This window comes from Silene latifolia, chromosome 2 (genome assembly GCF_048544455.1).
Source record: "Silene latifolia isolate original U9 population chromosome 2, ASM4854445v1, whole genome shotgun sequence".
Lineage (NCBI taxonomy): Eukaryota > Viridiplantae > Streptophyta > Magnoliopsida > Caryophyllales > Caryophyllaceae > Silene > Silene latifolia.
The window spans coordinates 43,302,693-43,324,180 of record NC_133527.1 but is presented as its reverse complement, the minus strand read 5'-3'; the positions used below and the strand labels follow the sequence as shown (position 1 = coordinate 43,324,180).

General features: G+C 36.5%; 2 protein-coding genes across 4 annotated transcripts; both read left to right on the top strand.

Annotated features, from left to right (window-relative positions):
- Positions 1–1,172: 1,172 nt before the first annotated feature.
- Positions 1,173–2,632, top strand: LOC141642665 (F-box/kelch-repeat protein At1g30090). Its single transcript, XM_074451526.1, has one exon. It carries the CDS (start codon positions 1,173–1,175, stop codon positions 2,388–2,390), a length of 1,218 nt encoding a protein of 405 aa, XP_074307627.1. The 3' UTR covers positions 2,391–2,632.
- Positions 2,633–10,294: 7,662 nt separating this feature from the next.
- On the top strand, positions 10,295–18,742 carry LOC141642664 (putative 3'(2'),5'-bisphosphate nucleotidase, mitochondrial). 3 transcript variants are annotated; one of them, XR_012543389.1, is made up of 10 exons: positions 10,295–10,657; positions 10,741–10,837; positions 11,193–11,295; positions 14,248–14,459; positions 14,896–14,955; positions 16,850–17,229; positions 17,758–17,836; positions 17,912–17,962; positions 18,094–18,394; positions 18,580–18,742. XR_012543389.1 is itself a non-coding variant. In XM_074451525.1 (9 exons), exons 1-9 carry the CDS (start codon positions 10,554–10,556, stop codon positions 18,244–18,246), a joined length of 1,239 nt encoding a protein of 412 aa, XP_074307626.1. In that variant the 5' UTR covers positions 10,295–10,553; the 3' UTR covers positions 18,247–18,742. The 3 variants fall into 3 exon arrangements, 1 of the variants encoding a protein (XP_074307626.1); XR_012543388.1 differs by having other exon boundaries at positions 18,094–18,402; XM_074451525.1 differs by having other exon boundaries at positions 18,094–18,742.
- The last annotated feature ends 2,746 nt before the right edge of the window (positions 18,743–21,488 follow it).

Below are 21,488 nucleotides of genomic sequence, written 5' to 3'. Positions count from 1 at the left end.
ATTATTTTACAAACGGATTTCTCAATCATTTGTTTACCTTTAATATTTTTTATCAGAAGTGTTTTATTCAAATATAAATAATTATTGAAATGACGTGAATATAGTTAGATCAAATTCGGTTCAAATTTATGCATTTTAAATATGGGCTAATATTTTGACTTTTTGAGTTTGCTATTGGGTTAATGATAGTTTTGTCAAATTTGGTACCATAGAGAATTTATTAGAATGAAATTTTCCGCCTATTTATCATTACTACTATATTTTTTTACCACTTTGTCACAATTGAATTTTTTTTTTACCAATTTAATAGTTACCCTTGGGTTTTTTTACTAATTTGGTAGTTTGGCATAGTGTAAGTGACCCGTGTTAGTTGTGTCATAATGTCCCTTGATATTAAAGTCTAGAACGCAACATGATGAACAACCAAATAAAAACAAAGGAAAATAAATACTCGGTAAGTGATAGAAAGGTGCGTCCTCCTTCCATCCATCATTCCTTCCTTCCTAGTATGCTTCTCTGCAATAATCTCGCCAAGTTGCCATAATCACTCACATACACACACATCAACAGTTTGATACCTTTATTTTCCAGCTAATTTCTCCTATCTACACTACTTTTTTCATCTTTCTACGTCTTCTTCTTACTTGTTGTGCTGTCGTGTCTTATTTTTCTTTCTTCAATTTATTTATTTCTTTCTTTTTCAATGAATTTATTTGAAAGATTCAACCTTTTAACAAAAAATCATCTGGGTTTTTCTGGGTTTTGCTTGATTTTTTCTGGGTGTTTTTCATACCAAATATTTTGGTAAAGTGCTGAAACTTGTACCTGTTTGTTACACTGTTAATTATTACTGTATTACTGTTTAGTTCATGTAAAAAGTATTGTTTGTGCTGCCTGATGATCAGATAAAAAAATAATTATTAAAGTCTGTTTATGTGTATATGTACAAGTAATTTTTATGTATGTTGTTTTTGTTTGTGAATTTTGGTTGCTTCATGTGGTATTGTGTAGGAGGAGATATTTGAGAAATGGGTGTACTCTACTTTCCGTCCAAACTTTTGTGAAAATGTTCTAGTTTAGGAAATTGAAAATAAAGAGGTTTTTAGTTAGGTTACTTAGGGAAAACCATAGAATTGGTATTGTTGTGCCTAATTTTTATAGAGGAAGAAAATATGCAAAGGGTGAGAATGTCTTCAAAGCATTCACCAGTTTACAAGCTTGGTGATTCTCAATTAACATTATCCCCCAAGTTTCGAGTAGCTGCAATTAAATCGCCTTTTGTAGATCTCTCCTCTGACATGGAGTTAGCTATAAAGGGGCAGCCATTAATTCCGGGGCTTCCGGATGATGTGGCTCTCAATTGCTTGTTGAGGCTACCTATTGAGAGCCATGGTGCTTGTAGAGTGGTGTGCAAAAGATGGCACTTGTTGCTAGGTAGTAAAGATCGGTTTTTCACCCGTAGGAAGGAGTTTGGGTTTCGCAATCCTTGGTTATTCGTGTTTGCTTTCCACAAGTGCACGGGAAAGATACAATGGCGGGTTCTTGACCTTGTTCATTTCACTTGGCATACCATTCCTGCAATGCCTTGTAGGGAGAAAGTTTGCCCCCACGGATTTCGATGTGTTGCAATCCCGAAAGAGGGGGTTCTTTTTGTGTGTGGTGGGATGGTATCGGATGTTGATTGCCCGCTTGATGTTGTGTTGAAATATGAAATATATAAGAATCGTTGGACTGTTTTGAATCAAATGAATACTGCAAGATCATTTTTTGCAAGTGGATTGATTGATGGGATGGTTTATGTGGCTGGAGGGAATAGCTCAGACTTGTTTGAGCTTGATTCAGCCGAGGTTATGGACCCCACCACGGGAAATTGGCGGCCAATTGCGAGCATGGGAACAAATATGGCCTCTTATGATGCAGCTGTTCTTAACGGGAAGCTTTTAGTTACAGAAGGATGGTTGTGGCCATTCTTTGTATCCCCTAGAGGTCAGGTGTATGACCCGAAAACTAATTATTGGGAGAATATGGCAGTTGGATTAAGGGAAGGATGGACAGGATCAAGTGTTGTTGTTTATGGACATCTTTTTGTGGTATCAGAACATGAAAGGATGAAGCTGAAGGTCTATGATGTTGATTCTGATTCCTGGGAAACAGTGCAAGGATCTCCTTTACCTGAACAAATATGTAAACCTTTCTCAGTGAATTCCTGTGATGCCAAAATCTATGTTGTTGGCCGCGATTTCCACGTTGCTGTTGGCCAGATTTTGAAGGGTAACCAGAAAAGTCAGTCGGTGAAGAAATCATGCTTTGCTGTTATATGGCATGTGGTCGATGCTCACGAGGGCTTCTCTGACTTGACTCCGTCAAGCTCCCAGGTTCTGTTTGCTTAGATTGTTGATTTCGATTGTATTCCCTCTTGTTGATTACTCTGTAATGATATGTGTGTGGTGAGAATGTATAATTGTAAACTTGTGATTGGTATTCGGAACTAGAGTTAGCCGCCTTGTTGATTTACTAGATGCTGTATGTCAGATGAGTAATTGTGTAGAGTTTCTTCTGACCATGCATATCTAGTCGTCAATGTTATGTTGTACTATAATTAAACACAATAACTCCTTGAACATTTCGTGAATAGCTCATTATATTGGAGTTGATATTTCTTTACATAATTTTTTTTTTGGCAACATTACATAAATATTTGATGTTCTGGGGCACGATATGAGAGTTCTGGGGCTTGAGGAGAGTATGGTGACGGAGAGGGCACAATGGAGGGAAAGGATACATGTGGATTTTTAGTATTTGATGTTTTTTGACAGATTTAATGTTTTTTTATTTAATTTAAAAAAATTAAATTATTTACTTTTCTCTCCTTTATTACACTTTTTCACCAACCACTTTCTTATAGATTTTACCTGGTTCATTCCGGAGCCTCAACTCTATTTCGGTTTTTAAAAATCGTTTTAATCTTTTCTCTCGATTTAAATTTTAAGTTTTTATAAAAGAAAGACGGAATTCGATTTTAAAACCCCTAAGTTTACCTTGACTTTCCATTACATTTTCGTTCTTCCTTTTTGTTTTTCATCTTCCCTTTTTTTTTATTCGCATTTTGAGGCGTGCGTTTACCCATGGACGGTTCGAAAGGATGATTCATGTCAGCCAACCCCAAATCATTTTGGGATTAAGGCTCTGATGTTGTTGTTGTTGTTGTTGTATTACATAAATATTTGATGTAAATTATATACGTCTTGCTCCCATTACTGAATGAGTACTGGCTGTAACAGAACAAATTGTGTCATTTCCATTATAACATGTTACTTTTGTTTGCGATAGTCATGGTGACTTGGAATTGATTTCTATTGACGAGTGCATAGATGCATATCCGTGCATTTATAGCTGCATTACTATTGATTGTAGCATCCTCCCCTAAGCTCTTGAAACTAGCGACTCCTTTTGTTTCAACTAACCCTTTGTCATTGGAATTACCATTTCCAACGGAGACAAAGAGTCTCTTATTTGGTTTTAGATTGTGATAGAATAACAAAAAATGGTACACTAAACTGGGTGAATATTTTTGTTCCCCTTTCTTATATGTGAAGTGGCAATCACTTTATGCAGTTTCCAAATTTCATTTTGAGTCATCTAGAAAACAGCCTTTCTCTGTTGTTAACACAGGAGTGTAAGGCTGTGAATATCCTACCCCATTACCTCGCTATTGGCTGGAGTCATTGTGGCAATACAGTAATGTTGTTGTCTTTCGTCCTTTGAATTGTTATGTGCTTAAACCTTCTTGTTGATGGTCGATGTCATCAGAATAATTAGGTTATTTATCCTGAAATCCTATCTTGCAAAAACCACAAAACTTGACAACTACTTGCTGCTGACACAAGTGACCGACTGACCGTATGCCTACGATACTCGGACACGTCTGTTGAGTGGCGTATTCCGTATCGATACGATACGGGATACGTATCGGATACGCCAATTACTGACACGATACGGATACGGCAACGACAATGGAAACATCTTGATCTTGATCTTAATTTTGATGGAAAAACAAGACTTAACTGTAATATTTTAATATTTATGTATGGAAAGGATCTTATCTTGATCTTGATCTTGATCTTTGGTCTGAGAAAGAGATTGATCTTGATCTTTGTGTGAGGGAGAGCGGTGTGCGTGGAAAAGGAGAGTGGAAAAGGAGAAAGATTAGGGATTTATTTTTTAAAAGAGAAGTGTGGGGCAGGGGGTGGGTAGTTGGGTTAATGATACACAGCTGTAAAAGGTGGGTAGTATTTTATAGTTTTTCTTTTTCTAATAGAGAGAGATATGGGTAGTATACTCTATAACAAGACTTGTATAAAACAAAAAAAAAAATACAGTATAAAGTATATTTTTATTTATTTCTCAAATATAATAAAAAATATATATATATAAAACGTATCGTATCCGTGTCTAAAAAAAAGTCAAGATACTCCTTTGACCGTATTCCCGTATCTATTAAAAGTGAAAATTGTTAATTACCACCCACTATTTACCGTATTTTACAAACTACCACCTTGTATTTTGTTTATTACAAATTACCACCTACAATTCATGGTAAATATCCCATCTACCACCGTTTTTTATTTACGATCATCACTTAAATTAATTCCCGACTCATTAAGTGAATAAACTGTTGAATGACTAAAACACCCTTGATTTTATTCTCCCAAAGCACTCATCACCAACTTAATAAACCGCAAACAAAATCAAACACTTTGAACCCAAATTATACAATCAAAATTAAATTATTGTTGAAGAATTAATATCCGACTACCAAAATTGTGAGACCTTCATCTGTCAAGAGAACCAATAATCATTTCATCATCAATTTTACACAATCTCAAAGAGGAATGATGGGTTCGAGTTTGACTTTACACAAACCCAGTCAAGCCGTTTATCTGCTCTAGATCTACCATCTTCTTCAAATCAAAATTAGGGATCTGATCAAAAGTAGGGATATTTTGATTTTGTTTATGAATTTGGGGTTTTGTGTTCAATTCTCAGCTAATTTTCTGGGTTTTTTTTTTCTTTCTCTTATTGGAGGATGAAGGTTATAATGATGTAGTACCAGCGAACGATACTTCGAGATTGTTGTTGTTGTATTTGTTAATGATGAGGTAATTAATAGCATTTTAGATTTCTAGCAATTTGATGATGATCATGATGCTGATGAAGAATTCAATTAATGAGGGGTTGATAATGAATGATGTGGTTTATCTTTTAGTTGAGGGGTAGTATATGTTTTGAGTGAATTAGAGCATGTACATTGAAGAGGATAGTTTGATCCTCTTATTTTCTCTCTTTCATTCTATATTTTTGACACATCACACCCTCTTTCATCTACCCCACTTTCCACTATCTTCTTCCTCTTCCTCTAATTTTGTCCACATCAAAGAGGATGCAAACTTCCTCTCCTCTTTTACCTTTAAAGTAAACCCACTACAATTTTTATCTCTTATTTGGCACAAGGGCCAAGGTAAGAACATCCTCTATAAATAGAGAAAGTCTTCCTCTTCCTCTTCAAAGAGGATGCTAAGAGGATATACCCACATTGAAGAGGACATCCTCTTAGATGAAAGAGAGTACTAAGAGGATGGTTCATCCTCTTCAATGTGGATGCTCTTAAGGTAAGAGTATTCTAGTCATTCTATAGTTTAGTAACTTAATGAGTCGGGACTTAAATAAAACGATGTTCGAGAATGAAATACGGTGGTAGATGGGATATATACGGTGTAATGTAGGTGGTAAGTTGTAATAAACAAAATACAAGGTGTTAATTTGTAAAATACGGTAAATAGTAGGTGGTAATTAACAATTTTCACCTATTAAAATTCAAAATCACGTGTCGGATACTCCGATACGTATCGGATACGATACTTCGTATCCGTGTCTGAATAACATAGCCGTATGCTAGCTAGATAAGTTAGTTAATGGATTCTTTCTTTCCAAGAGTCGCTTTAAGTTGTTCATATGTTGAGCGGGTTCTTCAAATAAGCTTAGACTGAAGTTAGTGATTTGCTTTGATAGTTTGCACATTATCACTCTACTTGGTTATTACGGTATGGATGAACCTGTTGTGCTGTACTGCTGTAGCTGGTAAGGCTGTAATTGCTAGCAAATTTATGGAATAGAATATAGAAGGAAAACAATTGATAACATATGAGAAGTGAATAAACAATGATAGGTAGGTTCGCATAGAGTTGGCAATTGGGTGGTTCAAGCCGTTTCAAAATTGGGTTGTTGCGGGAGTGGGTCGATTTAGGTCGTGAATATTTGGAACAGTTCGGATGGGGTCACGTCATATTGAGTCAGGACTTATTTCGGTTTTTTTGGGTCTGGAACATCAGGTTTAGTAGGGGGTCAATTTTGGGTGACAAATGAACCAATGATATAACAGTGACGACTCCAAAAAAATATTTGTGTTCAAGGATTTCCCGATGACAAATGTTTGATTGATAGCTGTGTTTCTAATTTTAACGACAATTTCTACTGTTATTAGATCTTCACAATGCTTTCTACAGAAGTGGTAAATGAAGAATTGTGTATTATCGGTCTTATTCGCCAATGCCAGTACGACACCAATGCTTTGTGCCAAATAAAACATCAATGCTTTACCTGAGAATGGATCACATGTACGATGTACCAAAATGGCGTCCGTTCTGATACCCACCCCTTGTTCTGCCACAGTGCCACATCACCACGTTGAATTATATAACCCCCACGAAGTGTTACAAGTGCATGATATGGCAATTTCTGTTACTTAGACCCGGCTAGAATTGAGTTTAAAATTTCTGTTACTTAGACCCGGCTAGAATTGAGTTTAAAATAATTTGACTCGGGTGTTTGTCCAAGTATTGAATTGGACAATTTTATGAGGCATTCTTTTGTTCGGGATTAGCATGAAGTGTCCAGGGTCGGATTGTCTTCAACTTCTGTTGCAGTGGGCAGGAAAGGAAGATAAGCATCACCAAATAAAAGGGATCCTTGAGGATATCTCTTCCTTATCTGCATCGTTTCATTGTTTGTGTTTTAGCTATGTGTGTAGGGTAGCCGACACTTGTATGCGAGTTCATATGAAAAAACGAGTAACATGGGTGGCAATTTGAGCGGGAGATGAAACACCATTTGAATGGAAGATCTGTGACTAATTCTATGTTGGTCTTCTTGATATATTGGCATCATTTGGCGCAGTGGCATAATCAGTGAGATTCGAAGAGTCACTGAATAGAGATCACTGAGGTATTATGGGAAGCATTTAGCACCCTGAAACTCTAGGGATGAATAAGTGCCAGACATAATTCAACTTTTGACATCTGAGAGGCTCTACATAAGTATTATTGGTAAGTGAAGTTCCTCCTTGTTCAGCCATTCAAATTTTTATTTCTGCACTGGACGCATTTTTATTATGCTGTTTGATTGCGATTAATTACATTTAGTTTCATAGCCTTTTTGTTCCGAGAGTGTTTTCTGGATTCGTCATAGTTTGTACTGGAGTTGATCAAATGTGCTCTTGGCTGGACGCTGGCCAGCCCTGAAATGCATTTTGCGGCTCTCTTACAAGCGGGCTAACGACTTAGGGATGGTTTGGTGGGACTAGAATCTGTAAATTATTGAAACTGCATTGTATATACCCACTTCTTTTGCGTGCTGGTTGGGCCAGGTCTAATGAACCATCTGACTTTTCTTGCGTACTTGATAGGCCGTCCTGACAAACGTTGTTACTCACCAGTCAGAAGTTGCCGTGGAATCCATGTGTGTGTTTAAGATGCATTTTGATCATTTACTGAATTACAATGTGGAGCACTTGTATATATGCAGGAGGCAGGAATAGTAAATTGCATATATGTTGTATATTCAACAGTGGTCGATGTCGCTGTAAGGGTCTTGACTCTTGACTTGTAAGTTGGAGACTTGGATGTCACATTGTGACCCAAGGTTTTTTCGCGGGATTGCTGGGATGAAGGTTTCTTTTTTTCCACAATATTTGTGGGATGAAGGTAATACTGGGCTTAGACCTGGCCACCGGCCGGGCCAGCTTGCATCGGGTCAAGCCTAGAAACTCAGGTCCTAAACCGACCCCTCTAATGTGTAGGGTTGGCCCGGGCTGATTCAAGCTTGACCCTAACTCTGCCCTATCTGTTTTTTTTTTTTTTTTTTTTTTTTTTTTTTTTTTTTTTTTTTTTTAGTTTCTATTACTACTCCAAGACTACTCCCGTACATGCTTAAAGTAAAAAAATGCATTAACGTAAGACTAAATAAAGTGTGGAAGGGTTAGAACCAGAAACCTACAAGTCATTTGATCGATTTAATCATTCAGGTCGGATTCAAAACTCCACTAAAAATCGTTTTTGTTTTGCATCTGTTAAAACCTTATTTCTGGTTTCCTATTAGCTCCTTCAGAGTCAACTTAGAACATACGAAACACCTTGAGCTTATGCACTTGCAACACAACTATTCCTGTACTAAGCATTCTTGTTTAAATTTTCCTAATCTCTCCAGCAGTTTTGTTACTGCAATCTCAATCTCTAACTCCTACATTATTATCCGTAATATTTGATCACAAAGTTAACTCAGGCTTTCAAGCACTATTTTTTTTTTTTTTTTTTTGGTACGAAAGAGGGGCAAAGCCCCATAAAACTAGTTGCTATTACACGGGGATATCAACCCCAAAAATGTCCTCCCGAAGGATGGTACGAAACTCACTAAGGGTGTGTTTGGATAGCAAAAGTGGAAGGAAAGGGAGGAGAGGGGGAATGAGGGAAGGGAAAGGGAGAGAAGGGAAGGGGAGGGGGAATGAAGTGTGGTTGTTTGGATACAAATTTCCTCCAAATCTTTCCTATTGTGGAGAGATTTTGATTAGGCTTGGAGGAAGAAAATTGGATCCCTCCAAATCTCTCCTCCTCCATTTCCCTCCACCCTTATTTCCTATCCAAACAAAAGAATTTAAATCACCTATTCTCCCTCCCTTTCCTTTCCCTACAAATCCCTCAATTCAAACAAACCCTAACGGGAAAATCTAAGTAGGAAGAGTGCTCGAATTAATGCCTCGAGTAGCTAGCAAATCAGTTGCCCTGTTCGCCTCTCTGTAAGTATGCTCCAGTTTAACCGTCCATAAGTTAACTCTGTAAGAAAGCCTTCGATAGATTTTCTATACCCATTCCTAGTCGGGATTAGCGACGAGAGAAATTTTCATCCGATGGTCACCTCTATCACACAATTGGGTTGTCTTAAACACCGACGAGCAATCTCGGTTTGACCAAGAGCGGTGGTATCCTTCGTGATGAAACAAAAAACTTTATTACAGCTTAGTACTTCTCTTGTGGTACATATTCGTCGATGCATGCTGAGTGACTAGCACTTGTTGAAGGCTTGAAGTTTGCACACCATCTCCCCCTCACTCGGCTCCTTATTCAGATGGACGATGCTCCTTCCATAAGTTTAATTAAAGATTATTATTTAGTTAACAATAATCTCCGTCCGCTAGTCAAGCTTTCCAAAAACATTAATAATGAGGAAGGATGAGTGGTCAAAGCTTGAGCATGCTTATAGACAAGCAAATCATGCTAGCGATTGGCTAGCTAATCGAGGCGTTGTCTCCTCTTCTAAAAAAGCTTTTTTGGATTATCCATCTCGTTATTCGGAGAGACATGTTAGGCATAACTCTTAATTTTTCTTTCCCCGGGGTCGAATATGGATCCTATGTCCCACTTTCATGTTCCATTGCCTTAATCTTCTAACAGCTCGCCATTTTATAATATCTAAATACTTTTTTTGGGACTTGCTAAATCTCGCACACACTTTTACTAAATTCCACACATTTTTTCATTTTTTTTTTCCGATTTTACCCCTCTCATTTCTTACCCTAAATTTTCATTCTCACCAAGGGAGAAATAAATAATAATAATAAAAAAACTCCAACGGCCAACCACCCCACCCTTGCTTCCGTCAACTACCCATTACCGCCGAACACCCTTGCCACCGTCGACTACCTCTCACCGCTGATTACCCCTCCTCGCCCCCTGCCGACCACCCTCTCCTCACCATGTTCGTCGCCTTGACTCAGCCGCAATCATCATTCGATCCATCTTCAGTCGTAACGGAGGTGTTGGATTGACGACGGGGTTGATGGCGATGGGGGCAGGAGGTTGGCGCCGAGGGCAGGTGACCGGTGCTTGTGGAGGGTGATTGGGGCCGTGGGAAGGAGTGTCGGGGTTGGGAATTGTTTTTTTTTTTTAAATAAAGGGTAGTAGTGGAAAAAACAGACAAAATGTATGGGATTGAGTAAGATGACTTGTTGAATTTAGCAATTACATTTTTTTTTTAATATTTAATGTTTGTGTCAAATAGCACGATAGTTGGACACTAAGATATGAAACACGACATCACTAAAAAAAATAACCGGCTTGGGTAGCTGTAGATCGTTGGGGAAGGAGGACGACCGTTGAAACTTTTCAACGACTTCTCCCCCCTTTCTTCTTCCGTAATCACTCGTCACTACTCCACCACTAATCATGGATCTTCGATATTCTCCTTTCCGATTCTCTAATCTCACCTCTGTTACTCCCTTCTCTTCCTCCATTTTCCGCCATTCTTCCTCCAATTTCTTCTCCATAAGGTATAATAATCCACACATTTTTTGTTTTCTGGAAAAAAAATCAATTTTCGATGAATTATTTTTATATGTTGAAATCGTTTTAGAGCGAGTTTGCCGGTGGCGCTGAAGAAAGCTAAGTATTTTAAAGAGCTTGAAGCTGCTGTTAATGTCGTCCACAAATCTTGCCGTATTTGCGTCGACGTAATCTCTCCTTCCCTCTCTTGTGAATTTCGTACTTGTAGATTTTTCATTATTTAATCGAAGTTGTTCATTATTGTAATTAATTGAATTTTTTCACTATTATAATTAATCGAAGTTCATTGTTGACCTTAATCGAAGCTGTCGACTTTTGAAATTTGATCGAAATTGTTGATTTTTTGAATTTAGTCGAAGTTGTTGATTTTTTGAAATCAATGGAAGTTGTTAATTTTGAAATTTAATTGAAGTTGTTGATTTTTTGTATATATAATCGAAGTTGTTGATTTTTTTTGAATTTAATAGATTGTTTTATCATATGCGTTAATGCGTAATATCATTGATGAATGATGAATAACAGGTGCAGAAGTCTTTATTATCGGATGATAGAAGAGTTTTGGAGAAGAATGACAACACTCCGGTCACAATTGCGGATTTCAGCGTTCAAGCGCTCATTAGTCTAGGTATATAAGTTTCCATACATTTTTAGTCGCGGATGTGCTGACTTAATCTTGTTTTTCTATTTCTTGTTAATTTATCGAGGTTGAAACTCACACTATCTGGCAGTTAATTTGCTCGTTATATGTTATAGACTCATAGGTACACTAAATTTGTAATGTTGGTGTTAGAAAATGAAAATCATAAAGCCACATAATTTTATCTTGTTGTGATATTCAGTCTTGTGGCGATATTACTAACTTCACGAGAAACGAATATTGTCCTGACTTTTAAACAAATCAATTGTTGGTGTTTAAGTAGCATTGCTTAAAGTACATAGAGCTCATTATTTAGTAGGTTGTATAGTGAACCATATGAAGCTGGAACTCAATAGGAGAATCTTAGATTGATTTAGAAATAAGACCCTATCTCAAAGACTCATTGTTCGACACTTTTAGGATACCATTGCTTAAGGTGCATAACCGCCGTTGGTGGTAATGTCGGAGTCCAGGGGTTGGACTGAGACCAGTGGGCGGATGGCGGCAGATGTTGATGACATTTTTACGGGTTTTGAGGGGAATGGTGTGGCTGAATGCTAGGGTTTTTGAGGGGGTGGGAGGGGGAAATGGAGGTGGAGTTTCTATATATGTGGGATGTTTGGAGATGGGTGAGATCAGGGCTACTATGCTTTTTTTAATATTTGGCTTATTTGGGCGTGGGTTTGCAAATGAACTGCCGTATGTCCGTGTAGCAAAGTACCAAAATGTGTATATCAACAAACAGCTCTGGCACAGTCTAATGAGTTTACAAAGAAAAAAGAGAGAGAGGACTATATTTTTCATAAGTAAGAGGGTATGCACTTGCATAAGATCTCAATGTATTCACCGAAGGCAAATTTTTACATACAATGGTCTTACTTAAGACTTAATAACAAATAAATGAAATAGTCATCATATTGAGACACTAGTGTACAACCCTGCTCACTAAAACATTATGGTATATTACCCATGTCTTGAAATAGTTTCAAGGTTCATTGTATCACCTGTAAAAAATCTAAAAATTCTTCTAGAGCTAGTTCATAGTATTTGTGACAGGCGATTTTAAACCTTGTGTTATAGAAGCTTTATAGCATCAAGGGAGTTTGTATAGGGTTTACTTTAAAACTCTTCTGCATATGCATGTTGCAGTTGAACATCAATGTCATGCTTTCAAACCATAGGGATGTTGTGTTGTTAAGTGGATATTTATACTAGGAAAAACTAAAATTTCATGTTGAAGCTACATTATCTCGAGTTTTTCCAAGTTTCGGACTTAAATTTTGTGGCAGAGTTACACATTGGTGTCAACATGTTTGTATTTAGGGTAAAGAGCTCGCTGTTCCAACAATTCAAGGAGTTGCAAGAGCTAAACACCTGATGCTAAAAAAATTATTATATCACACACCATGAATATGGTACTCTAAACACCAATATATCATATTCATCAAGATGAGTTAGTTAATCATCCAAAATGTGTTTTCATAGTCATCAAAATATACAAGAGCTTATTTATGAAACAAAATGAGTAGTTACCAAGTAACACCCCGGCCCAAACGGGTCCTTTATAGCGCATTTTGTCCTCACTCATGCGCATCCCGGAAACCTTCCAAAGAGGTCCCCCATCCTAAGACTACTCCCAGTCAAGCACGTTTAACTTTGGAGTTCTTTCGCATGGATGACCATAAAAGAAAGTGCACTCCGCTAGGTGTGTGATCACAGTGGAGCGTATAACCACTGCCTCCAGGAGCGTATAACAACTGCCTCCGATCACCACACGGTCGCAGGGTTGCTCTGATACCACTTGTAACACCCCGGCCCAAACCGGGTCGGGAGCGGTTACTTATGATAGCTCACCAGGCTGTGTACATGGCCCACAGATCAACACGGGTCCTTTATAGTGCATTTTGTCCTCACTCATGCGCATCTCGGAAACCTTCCCAGGAGGTCACCCATCCTAAGACTACTCCAAGTCAAGCACGTTAAACTTTGGAGTTCTTTCGCATGGATGACCATAAAAGAAAGTGCACTTTGTTGATATGAGTAGTACTTCCAATCCCTTTAAGCACTAGTCATTTAAGCCTATCACTAGACCTCTTCAATTACCGTGGGGTGTTACATACCATATTGATTGAAGAAGTTGACAAATTTATCTACTTTCTTTTGTCAATTTGTTTGATGAATATGACAAGTGATTTTATTGAGCTTGTTAATTCATTTTGAAGTTGTGATTCTTTTTTTGATGAGAATGCATATGTATTAATATGTCGCAGTGTACTTCTAAACATTGGGAGTAAGGTAGTAACTTCATCCCATTTTTATTGTCCACATTTGACTTCACTGGTCAAACAATGCCGACTTTGACCGATATTTTCTCACAGTTTACAATTTTAGAAAAATAATATTATGAAAATAATGGTCTTAATATATCAAACATGTCAAATCCTACATTTATTTGGAATAGTTAACGGGCATAATGGCCAAATGAGGACAATAAATATGGGATGAATTTAAGAGGGGCATATCTCCATACTTTTATCACACTTCACCATTATGATTGGATTGGTGTCTTATAAACTCCTATGGAGCAGTTGAATACTCCCATAGTCCCATGGAGTTATTGTCACCCATAATTTACCATGCTGGAGCAGAACCCTTTTGCCTTTGATAGAGTCTCTGCTATGAAGAACCATTCAATTCACTTCCTTTCTCTCCGAATCATGTCAATTTATGCAGCTGATGCAACCTAGGTTCAGAACTTTATTGTTGCTTTTGATTATTTGGCCGATCGTAACATTATGATAATCATACAACTGCTGATTGGATCAAACGAAAGTACATGTATTTTGCTTATTGTTTGATCAGCTATACTGCTGATTGGATCAAAGGAAAGAACATTTATCTTGCTCATTGTATAATCAGCTATACTATTTCTTTCAACAGAGCTTGGAAAGCTGTTTCCCTCGATTCCCTTGGTAGCTGAAGAGGACTCGGCTTTCTTGCGCTCTAACAATTTAGCTAATGCCGTGCTAAATGTTGTGAAGGACAACACAAGTTCCGCATATAATCAGCTGCAAGAGGATGAAGTGCTGCAAGCTATTGATAGAGGAGGGAATAATGCAGTTGCTTTTGATGACAAGCCAGCTACATACTGGGTAAGCCTTCGAGGAATTTTCATCTTCTGATGTATTCAAGTGCTATCAAAAACCAATGAACAATCGCATCCTGTTCACCTTTTATTTTTGCATCAGTCGTCATGACTATGAACAGTCTACTTCTTGAAGCTTTCTCCCTTCAGGTATTCTATATGTTAAAAGCTTTCATATTGCCTTTGAAGTAGTGATGTGACATGTTCTCTATCTAAATATTCCTAGATACTATTTTTTTTTTTGCTTGAGCACGTTGACTGCGGTAATTGAGGCAATTTAAAACCGTGGCCCCTGCTCATGGCTATGGTGCATGTTTGATCCAATTGATCGGTTGTCTTAGCAACCCGATCTATTGTCCTACCATCATTATTTAAATTCTTTGAACACCAGGAGACGTGCAGATTTTAGTTAATGTTGAGTATATATCTCTGTTATTTTATAGGTACTTGATCCAATTGATGGTACACGAGGCTTTCTCAAAGGCGGCAGCGCCATGTATGTGGTATGTTCCTTACTGATTAGCACTTGTATGATTTTGATTTTGTAGACATTAAGATATGTCAGTTTTCGATGTATCCGACACATGTTATGTGCCGTGTTGTGTTGACACACAACTCGACATCAATCTCATGTGTCGAAATAATGTAGCCAACTACTAAGTACTAATCTAATGACCAACAATGTAATTCATGCCAACTATCAACACGAAGATCAAGAACATTAAATACCAATTACAAGCAATAAAATAACCAAATAACTGAGGAAACATTGAAAGATAAAAGAGAATTGTATCCTAAGAAAAATAATTTAAATATTTCTTGATTATTAGATCTTAGCTTGAATGATAATCATAAATAATCATACGCCTTTCGTGTTCCCATAGCTGATTAAGCAAATTACTTTCTATTACTTGAAGTTTTTTTTTTTTTTTTTAAATTATAATTTCGCTATTCCTTTATCTTTAACCTTTCTGTTCTATAGCAAATGATTCAAAAATTATTTCTCTCTTGAATCTTTTTCTATTCTAATCTCATTTCTTTTGTACTACTAGTCTTTTCAAAAAAAAAAAAATTACTTTGGTAGTCGTTAATGTCCGACGGCGAGTTAGCTAATATCGAGCAAAGTATCGCAACAAAGAATTGCGGATATTAGATGAGTACTCTTGGCATCCTTAACATTTGCAAGTCTTTGAGGTAGCTGCAAGGCAGCTTGTACTAGAAAGTGATGTGTTTGATGACTTGGCTTAATAGTTCCAACCTCAGACAGTGGGCAAGCCAGTGTGATCCTCCACTTAGGCTATGGCCAATGGATATCCTATAGGTTGCCCCTTGCAATTAAAATTAGACATTGAGAGGCGAGGCCTCAAAGTTTGGCCTTTAAAGACTCGAAAAGTTTTTGAAGTGAGCCTTGTATTGTAAGAACATTGGCGGGGAAGAGCGCAAGATCCATTCGCGTACATCATCGTTTCCACCGCTGATAGAACCCCATCGTAGACATCGTGTCCCTTTGATCCCTCCTTGTGTGCAATAAAATTCCCGATGGTTCATAAATAAAAATATTTTGCAGACCGTAATGATATCTATTTCATTTTTTATATTCATCTTTACTAAAATAAAAGTTTAACCATTATTGCAATCCACAACATCGACTAGCTGATTCCAAATTCAAATCTTCCAACTTGTCCTTGAGTCCTTTATTTTTAGATTTTAAGGATCAGACGTTGAATTCGTATCCGTGTGGGATCCTTGTACATGAGTCTGATCATCATAGAAATAGACAATAGATAATAAAATATCTAAAAATACTTTTAAGATAAAATATCTAGTATCCACGGATGATTCCATGACAACGTTACCACCCGTTATCACGACCAGTACCACGATATAAACCATGGTTGGGATCCAATCCACTTGTTTTCCAGGTCGATCCAAATGATCTACAATGTTTTTTTATTTTATTTTTCCATTTAAACCGTGTACCGTGTATGTCACTCTTCTGGATATCTTGATCCATGTGGAAAACAATGTTGGGACCCAATCTAATTGTTAGGTTCACCGCCAATATATGCAAATTGTTGCTCATCAACGTTAGAAGATCCAGTTGGCCTGATCATTCAGTGTTTGTCACCTGATATGGATTTCCCAGACCCCACCTCTACTCCTCCAGTGTACTGTTAACCACATATGTGTTCATAGGAGCCCCTTTTGATGCTTTAAATTGTTTTCTGCACATTACTGATGGTAGATGCCAATGTTTCTACATGATTGTATAATATGCAAGTCTAGACTTTTATGTAAGGTGATTATCAATGACCAACCAACCAACAATATTGGTATTTATTCTTTTGATGTTGGTTTGGTTGATCCAATTTCTATTCTTTGTGATTATATTTGTAGGTAGGCCTGGCACTTATAGTGGAAGGAGAAATAGTTCTTGGAGTTATGGGCTGCCCGAAGTGGCGGGGGGATTTCATCAATAAATCCGTGTCCGATGTCCAAGGGACTGAATCTGAATCAGGGATCATAATGGCTGCCCATACAGGCTGTGGGACTTGGAAAATGAAGTTATCTGTTATGATAGATAATTTAATGGCCATGAATAGCGTTTGGGAAAAATGCTTTGTCAATGAATGTTCTACAGTTCATGAAGCATGTTTCTGTATACCTGAGAGTCAAACGTGGGATTCATTACCACTGTCAAAATCTTTTCGTGAAACAAGTGGGCCAAATAATCTAGAGAATGACCAAATAATACTTCTCCCAACATGCTGTGGAAGGTATGGTATTTCTCACATGTTACTCCGACTCTTCGTTTTACTTCTTGTACTCATTTCTGGCACCGGACACTCCGACAAGAGTTTGGACACTTGGATACTTTAAGTCAAAAGTAAAAAAGGATTTTTCAGAAAATAGTCGAGTCCAACCCTTGGAGATATATCCATGTCAGACAGTTCTAACTTCTAACCGAGTGTAACTAGTACTAGTACTGTTGTACTTGACTCCTTGCCACCAAGAAGGTGGCCTCATAATCAGGTTAGGAGATTGGAGACAGGGTGGATATTCCATACCGTATAATTATAAAAACTGCTTTGCTAAACACTGAATGATTACACTTTGTGTGCATTGCTGCCTTTGTGGAACTTGTTTGTGTCAGTAATTTATTATTGTAAATCGAACCAAGTATCATTGTCTGACGGTCTGATCTGACCAAGCAGCTGGTTGCTGCTTCTCCTTTGGAGCATACTCTTCTGACATAGTATGGAGTAGTTGCCAATTTCTATTCTAAAATGTTGTCTATTATGCAGTTTATGCAAATATTTGACGGTGGCTTCAGGTAGAGCATCTATTTTCATTCTTCGATCAAGGACTCGAACAATTATAAAGGTATTTTACTAGCATTTAATTTCATTTTTAAAGTGTTAATAATCTTTCTGTTAATCCATTGATTCATATTTATAGGCATGGGATCACGCTGTTGGAATGATTTGTGTGCATGAAGCCGGTGGAAAGGTGTGCGATGCTCTCTCTATGCCTATTTTCTCTAGGTGTTGGGCCAAAAATAGTGTCAAATTTTGATTTTTTTATTTCTATAATATAATACTCAGACGTATTCTTTTGAATTTGAATGCCATTTTGACTAGGTAACTGACTGGAATGGAAGCCAGATTGATCTTGCTGCAGACGCGGCGGCACGTAGAGTCATATTTCCATCAGGTGGTATACTGGTGTCAAATGGAACATTGCATGGTCAGATTTTGGAGTTAATATGTCCGAGTGCTTTTGTTGTAGTATAAATGAGTCACTACTACAAAACAAAAGAGCTAAGAGACCATTGTAAATTGGCCTAATAGAGATGGTCTCTAAGTCAAAGATCTCTTAGGATAAGAAACCATCTAAAAAAAATTGCTCTCTTTGGATAATAGTAAAAACCCAATGATGATAGTTAGCAAGTAACGGGCTAATCCCGTCACAAGCTGAAGACCTCTCACAAAAAGGGAGAGGGGACAAGGTGGGGCACCCCCCATGTGCTTCCCCACTCACCTCTCATGGGTATTTTGTGAGTGGAAATGGTATTCGTCACAAGCTTGTGACGAATATCGCCGTCTTCAATGAGATTTTGTGGATAGTTAAATGGTTTCTTTGGTCGCTAGAAAAGAAACCACAAAAGTTAGAAAAATGGTTTCTTAGCCTATTTTAAAACACCTTCTACAAGAGACTAAAGAGAAATGATTTCTTTTCCTTGTATTCCATAAACGAACCAATGGAGAAAGATGGTTTCTTATGTTTTAATCCGGCCGTTAATCCATTCTTTTTGCAGTAATTGTCCTGAAAACACAATTAATGGTTTTAATAATTACAAAAATAAAATTTTACTCCGTACATAAAAAAACACATTAGTGTGAATCCTTATTATATATATATACAGAATACTGTATTCAAACTTACAATTATCAATATGTACATAATATTATGTATCATTGATACTAAAAAAAAAAACCTTAATTTCATCTTCAGTTCATAGACTATACATTTGAGCTAGTACCTCTCATTGTTTATTTTCTGAGTTTTGTTTTAAAGTTTTTGAGTTCTGCTTTAGTATAAAGTTTTTGAGCACATTTACTAAAATATTACACGACAAAAATATAATATTGCTCAAAAATTATATTTATAAATGGTAAATGCTCAGAAAAAATGTGTATATACTCAAAAACTACAAGGTGCGAGGTACTACCTCAAATACGTAATCCTTTTTCTCTTTAATCTCCCACAAACTTACAAAGTTTTTAAGAAACTAAAGATCAACTCATGCAATGCATCTCATGCATCCATCTATGTTCGAATATAATCTTCACTCTCTTATCCTCGTTAGCTATTTGATGAGAATATGTCTTGAGATGATCTCCAAAGCTACTTAGGATACCTATTTATGACCAAACATTAATTTCACTTCATAATTCACACTTAAATACCAAAAGGCTATGGATACACGTTGTATATAGAAATCCCATACACAACCAATTGTAATTTGCCATGTGTCAAACTCAAGTGAAGTTAAATGAGTTACTTTAGCGTTAATTATGTAATTTAACTTATTATATTAACTAGGTAACTACATGTAGTTAATTTTATTTTTGAATTTTTTTTATTTGTTTTGATTTTCATTAATTTCAGTAATGAATTACAATTGGTATAACTAAATGTATTATATTTTTTCAATTAAACAAAACCCGGGTTTTTTAGCCTAAGTGAATCAATCAAATTTGATGATGAATGAACCCTAATTAATTCGTCTAATTTTTTCCCCTAATTTAAATCTACTTGTCTAACCCTTATTCAATTGTATGAATCGAATTAAGCAAAATTGATGGTGAATCATGGTTGAACCCTAATTCAAAATCGATCAATCGTCATAAACCCTAATTCAATTATTAATTCGTGCAATTGTGTGAACCCTAATCCAATTCATCAAAATTGTTCAATCATGATAAACCCTAAGTAAAAATAGATCCCTAATTCAATTATTAATGCGTACAATTGTATGAACCCTAATCCAATTAATCAAAATTGTTCAATCATGATAAACCCTAAGTCAAAATCGATCAATCATGGATGAACCCTAATTTGAAATCGTAAATTGAGACTATTACATACTAATCAAATTTATGAATCCTAATGCAATTAATAAAAATGAATCAATTAGTATTACTGAACCCTAATTAATCTCGTCAAAATTCAATAACCCCAATTTAATTAGATTGTGTAAAACCTAATTCAATTCTAGGATTGAAAATGATGATCCCTAATCATACGGATTTATTTTTTCAAAATCTCCATATGTTAGTGTGGAACTAGGCGGAAAAGGAAAAAAAAGGGAAAAAAAACGTTGTTAGTAAGGGTCGAACACACGATGCATTAGAAGGGGGTTAATGTCTACAGGTAGTCTAGTAACCAATTTAGCAAGGGGTATAAACACGAACATTAGAAAATTTTATTTCATTATATAGCTCACACAAATATAATTCATTCTTATTAATTAGTCAAAGTTTATTTTCGGCCATAATTGTTTCCTTAATGGTTGAAGATTTTATTTTCATATTTATGTAAATGTGCTTAATTCAAGGAAATATATAACAAAGTATTTAAGGAATCTTTTGTCATATCTTTATTTTAAAATTTTATTCCTAATTGATAGATTGTTCATATATTTTGTTTCCGATTTTTTGGGATGTAGAATAGTTGAAGTTTATATTTATTTTGGTTTTTGTAGGGAAAGTTTGGAGGGAAAATTGGGAGGGAAAAAAGGGAGGGAAATTTGTAAAGGGATTGTGTATGTAAGTATCCCATCATTGATCATTTTAGAAAATAACTCACACAACACATTCATAAAAAATCCGATTTCGAAAGTAGAAATGACTAGTCACGATGCAAAATTGACTGCTCTAAAATTACAATTGGGTGTGATGAGGAATCGCTATGAACGTGAGATGAAAGCACGCGAACAGGATGCTTTGGAACACGAAGGTTAGTGCAAGCAATGATCGAAATCGTTCCAAAGAAGGATTTCGAAAAGCTCTATATGGTGTACCTTGCCAAAATATAGAGTACATTTATGAAGAAGAGTACAATACTAAGAATATAGCAATTCTACCCGATGACCATCTTAAATGGCGTCAAGTTGGTGATTTGGAGTATCTACCAATGCCCGTGGTAGACGATTTACTTGTTCGGGATGAATTTGGATATAGCGCTGATCATCCTACACCTCCTCCTCCTACGCATCCAGAATGGAGGACTAGGGATTGATATCGGTTGCCTGCAAGACGCCTCCAATTTTAGTTTAATTCTAGTATTTCTTGTGTTTTGTTTTAGCATGTTTAGTCCTTTTCCCACGTTTTTATTTTGGTTATAATTTTAGTTGTAATCGTTTGAATTAATTAAAATAAATTTCTTATTATTTTCGTCGTAATTGGTTTATTTTTTTCGTTGGATTTTAAAAAGTTAACCTAAGTTGAAGAGTATGAACCCTAATTCAATT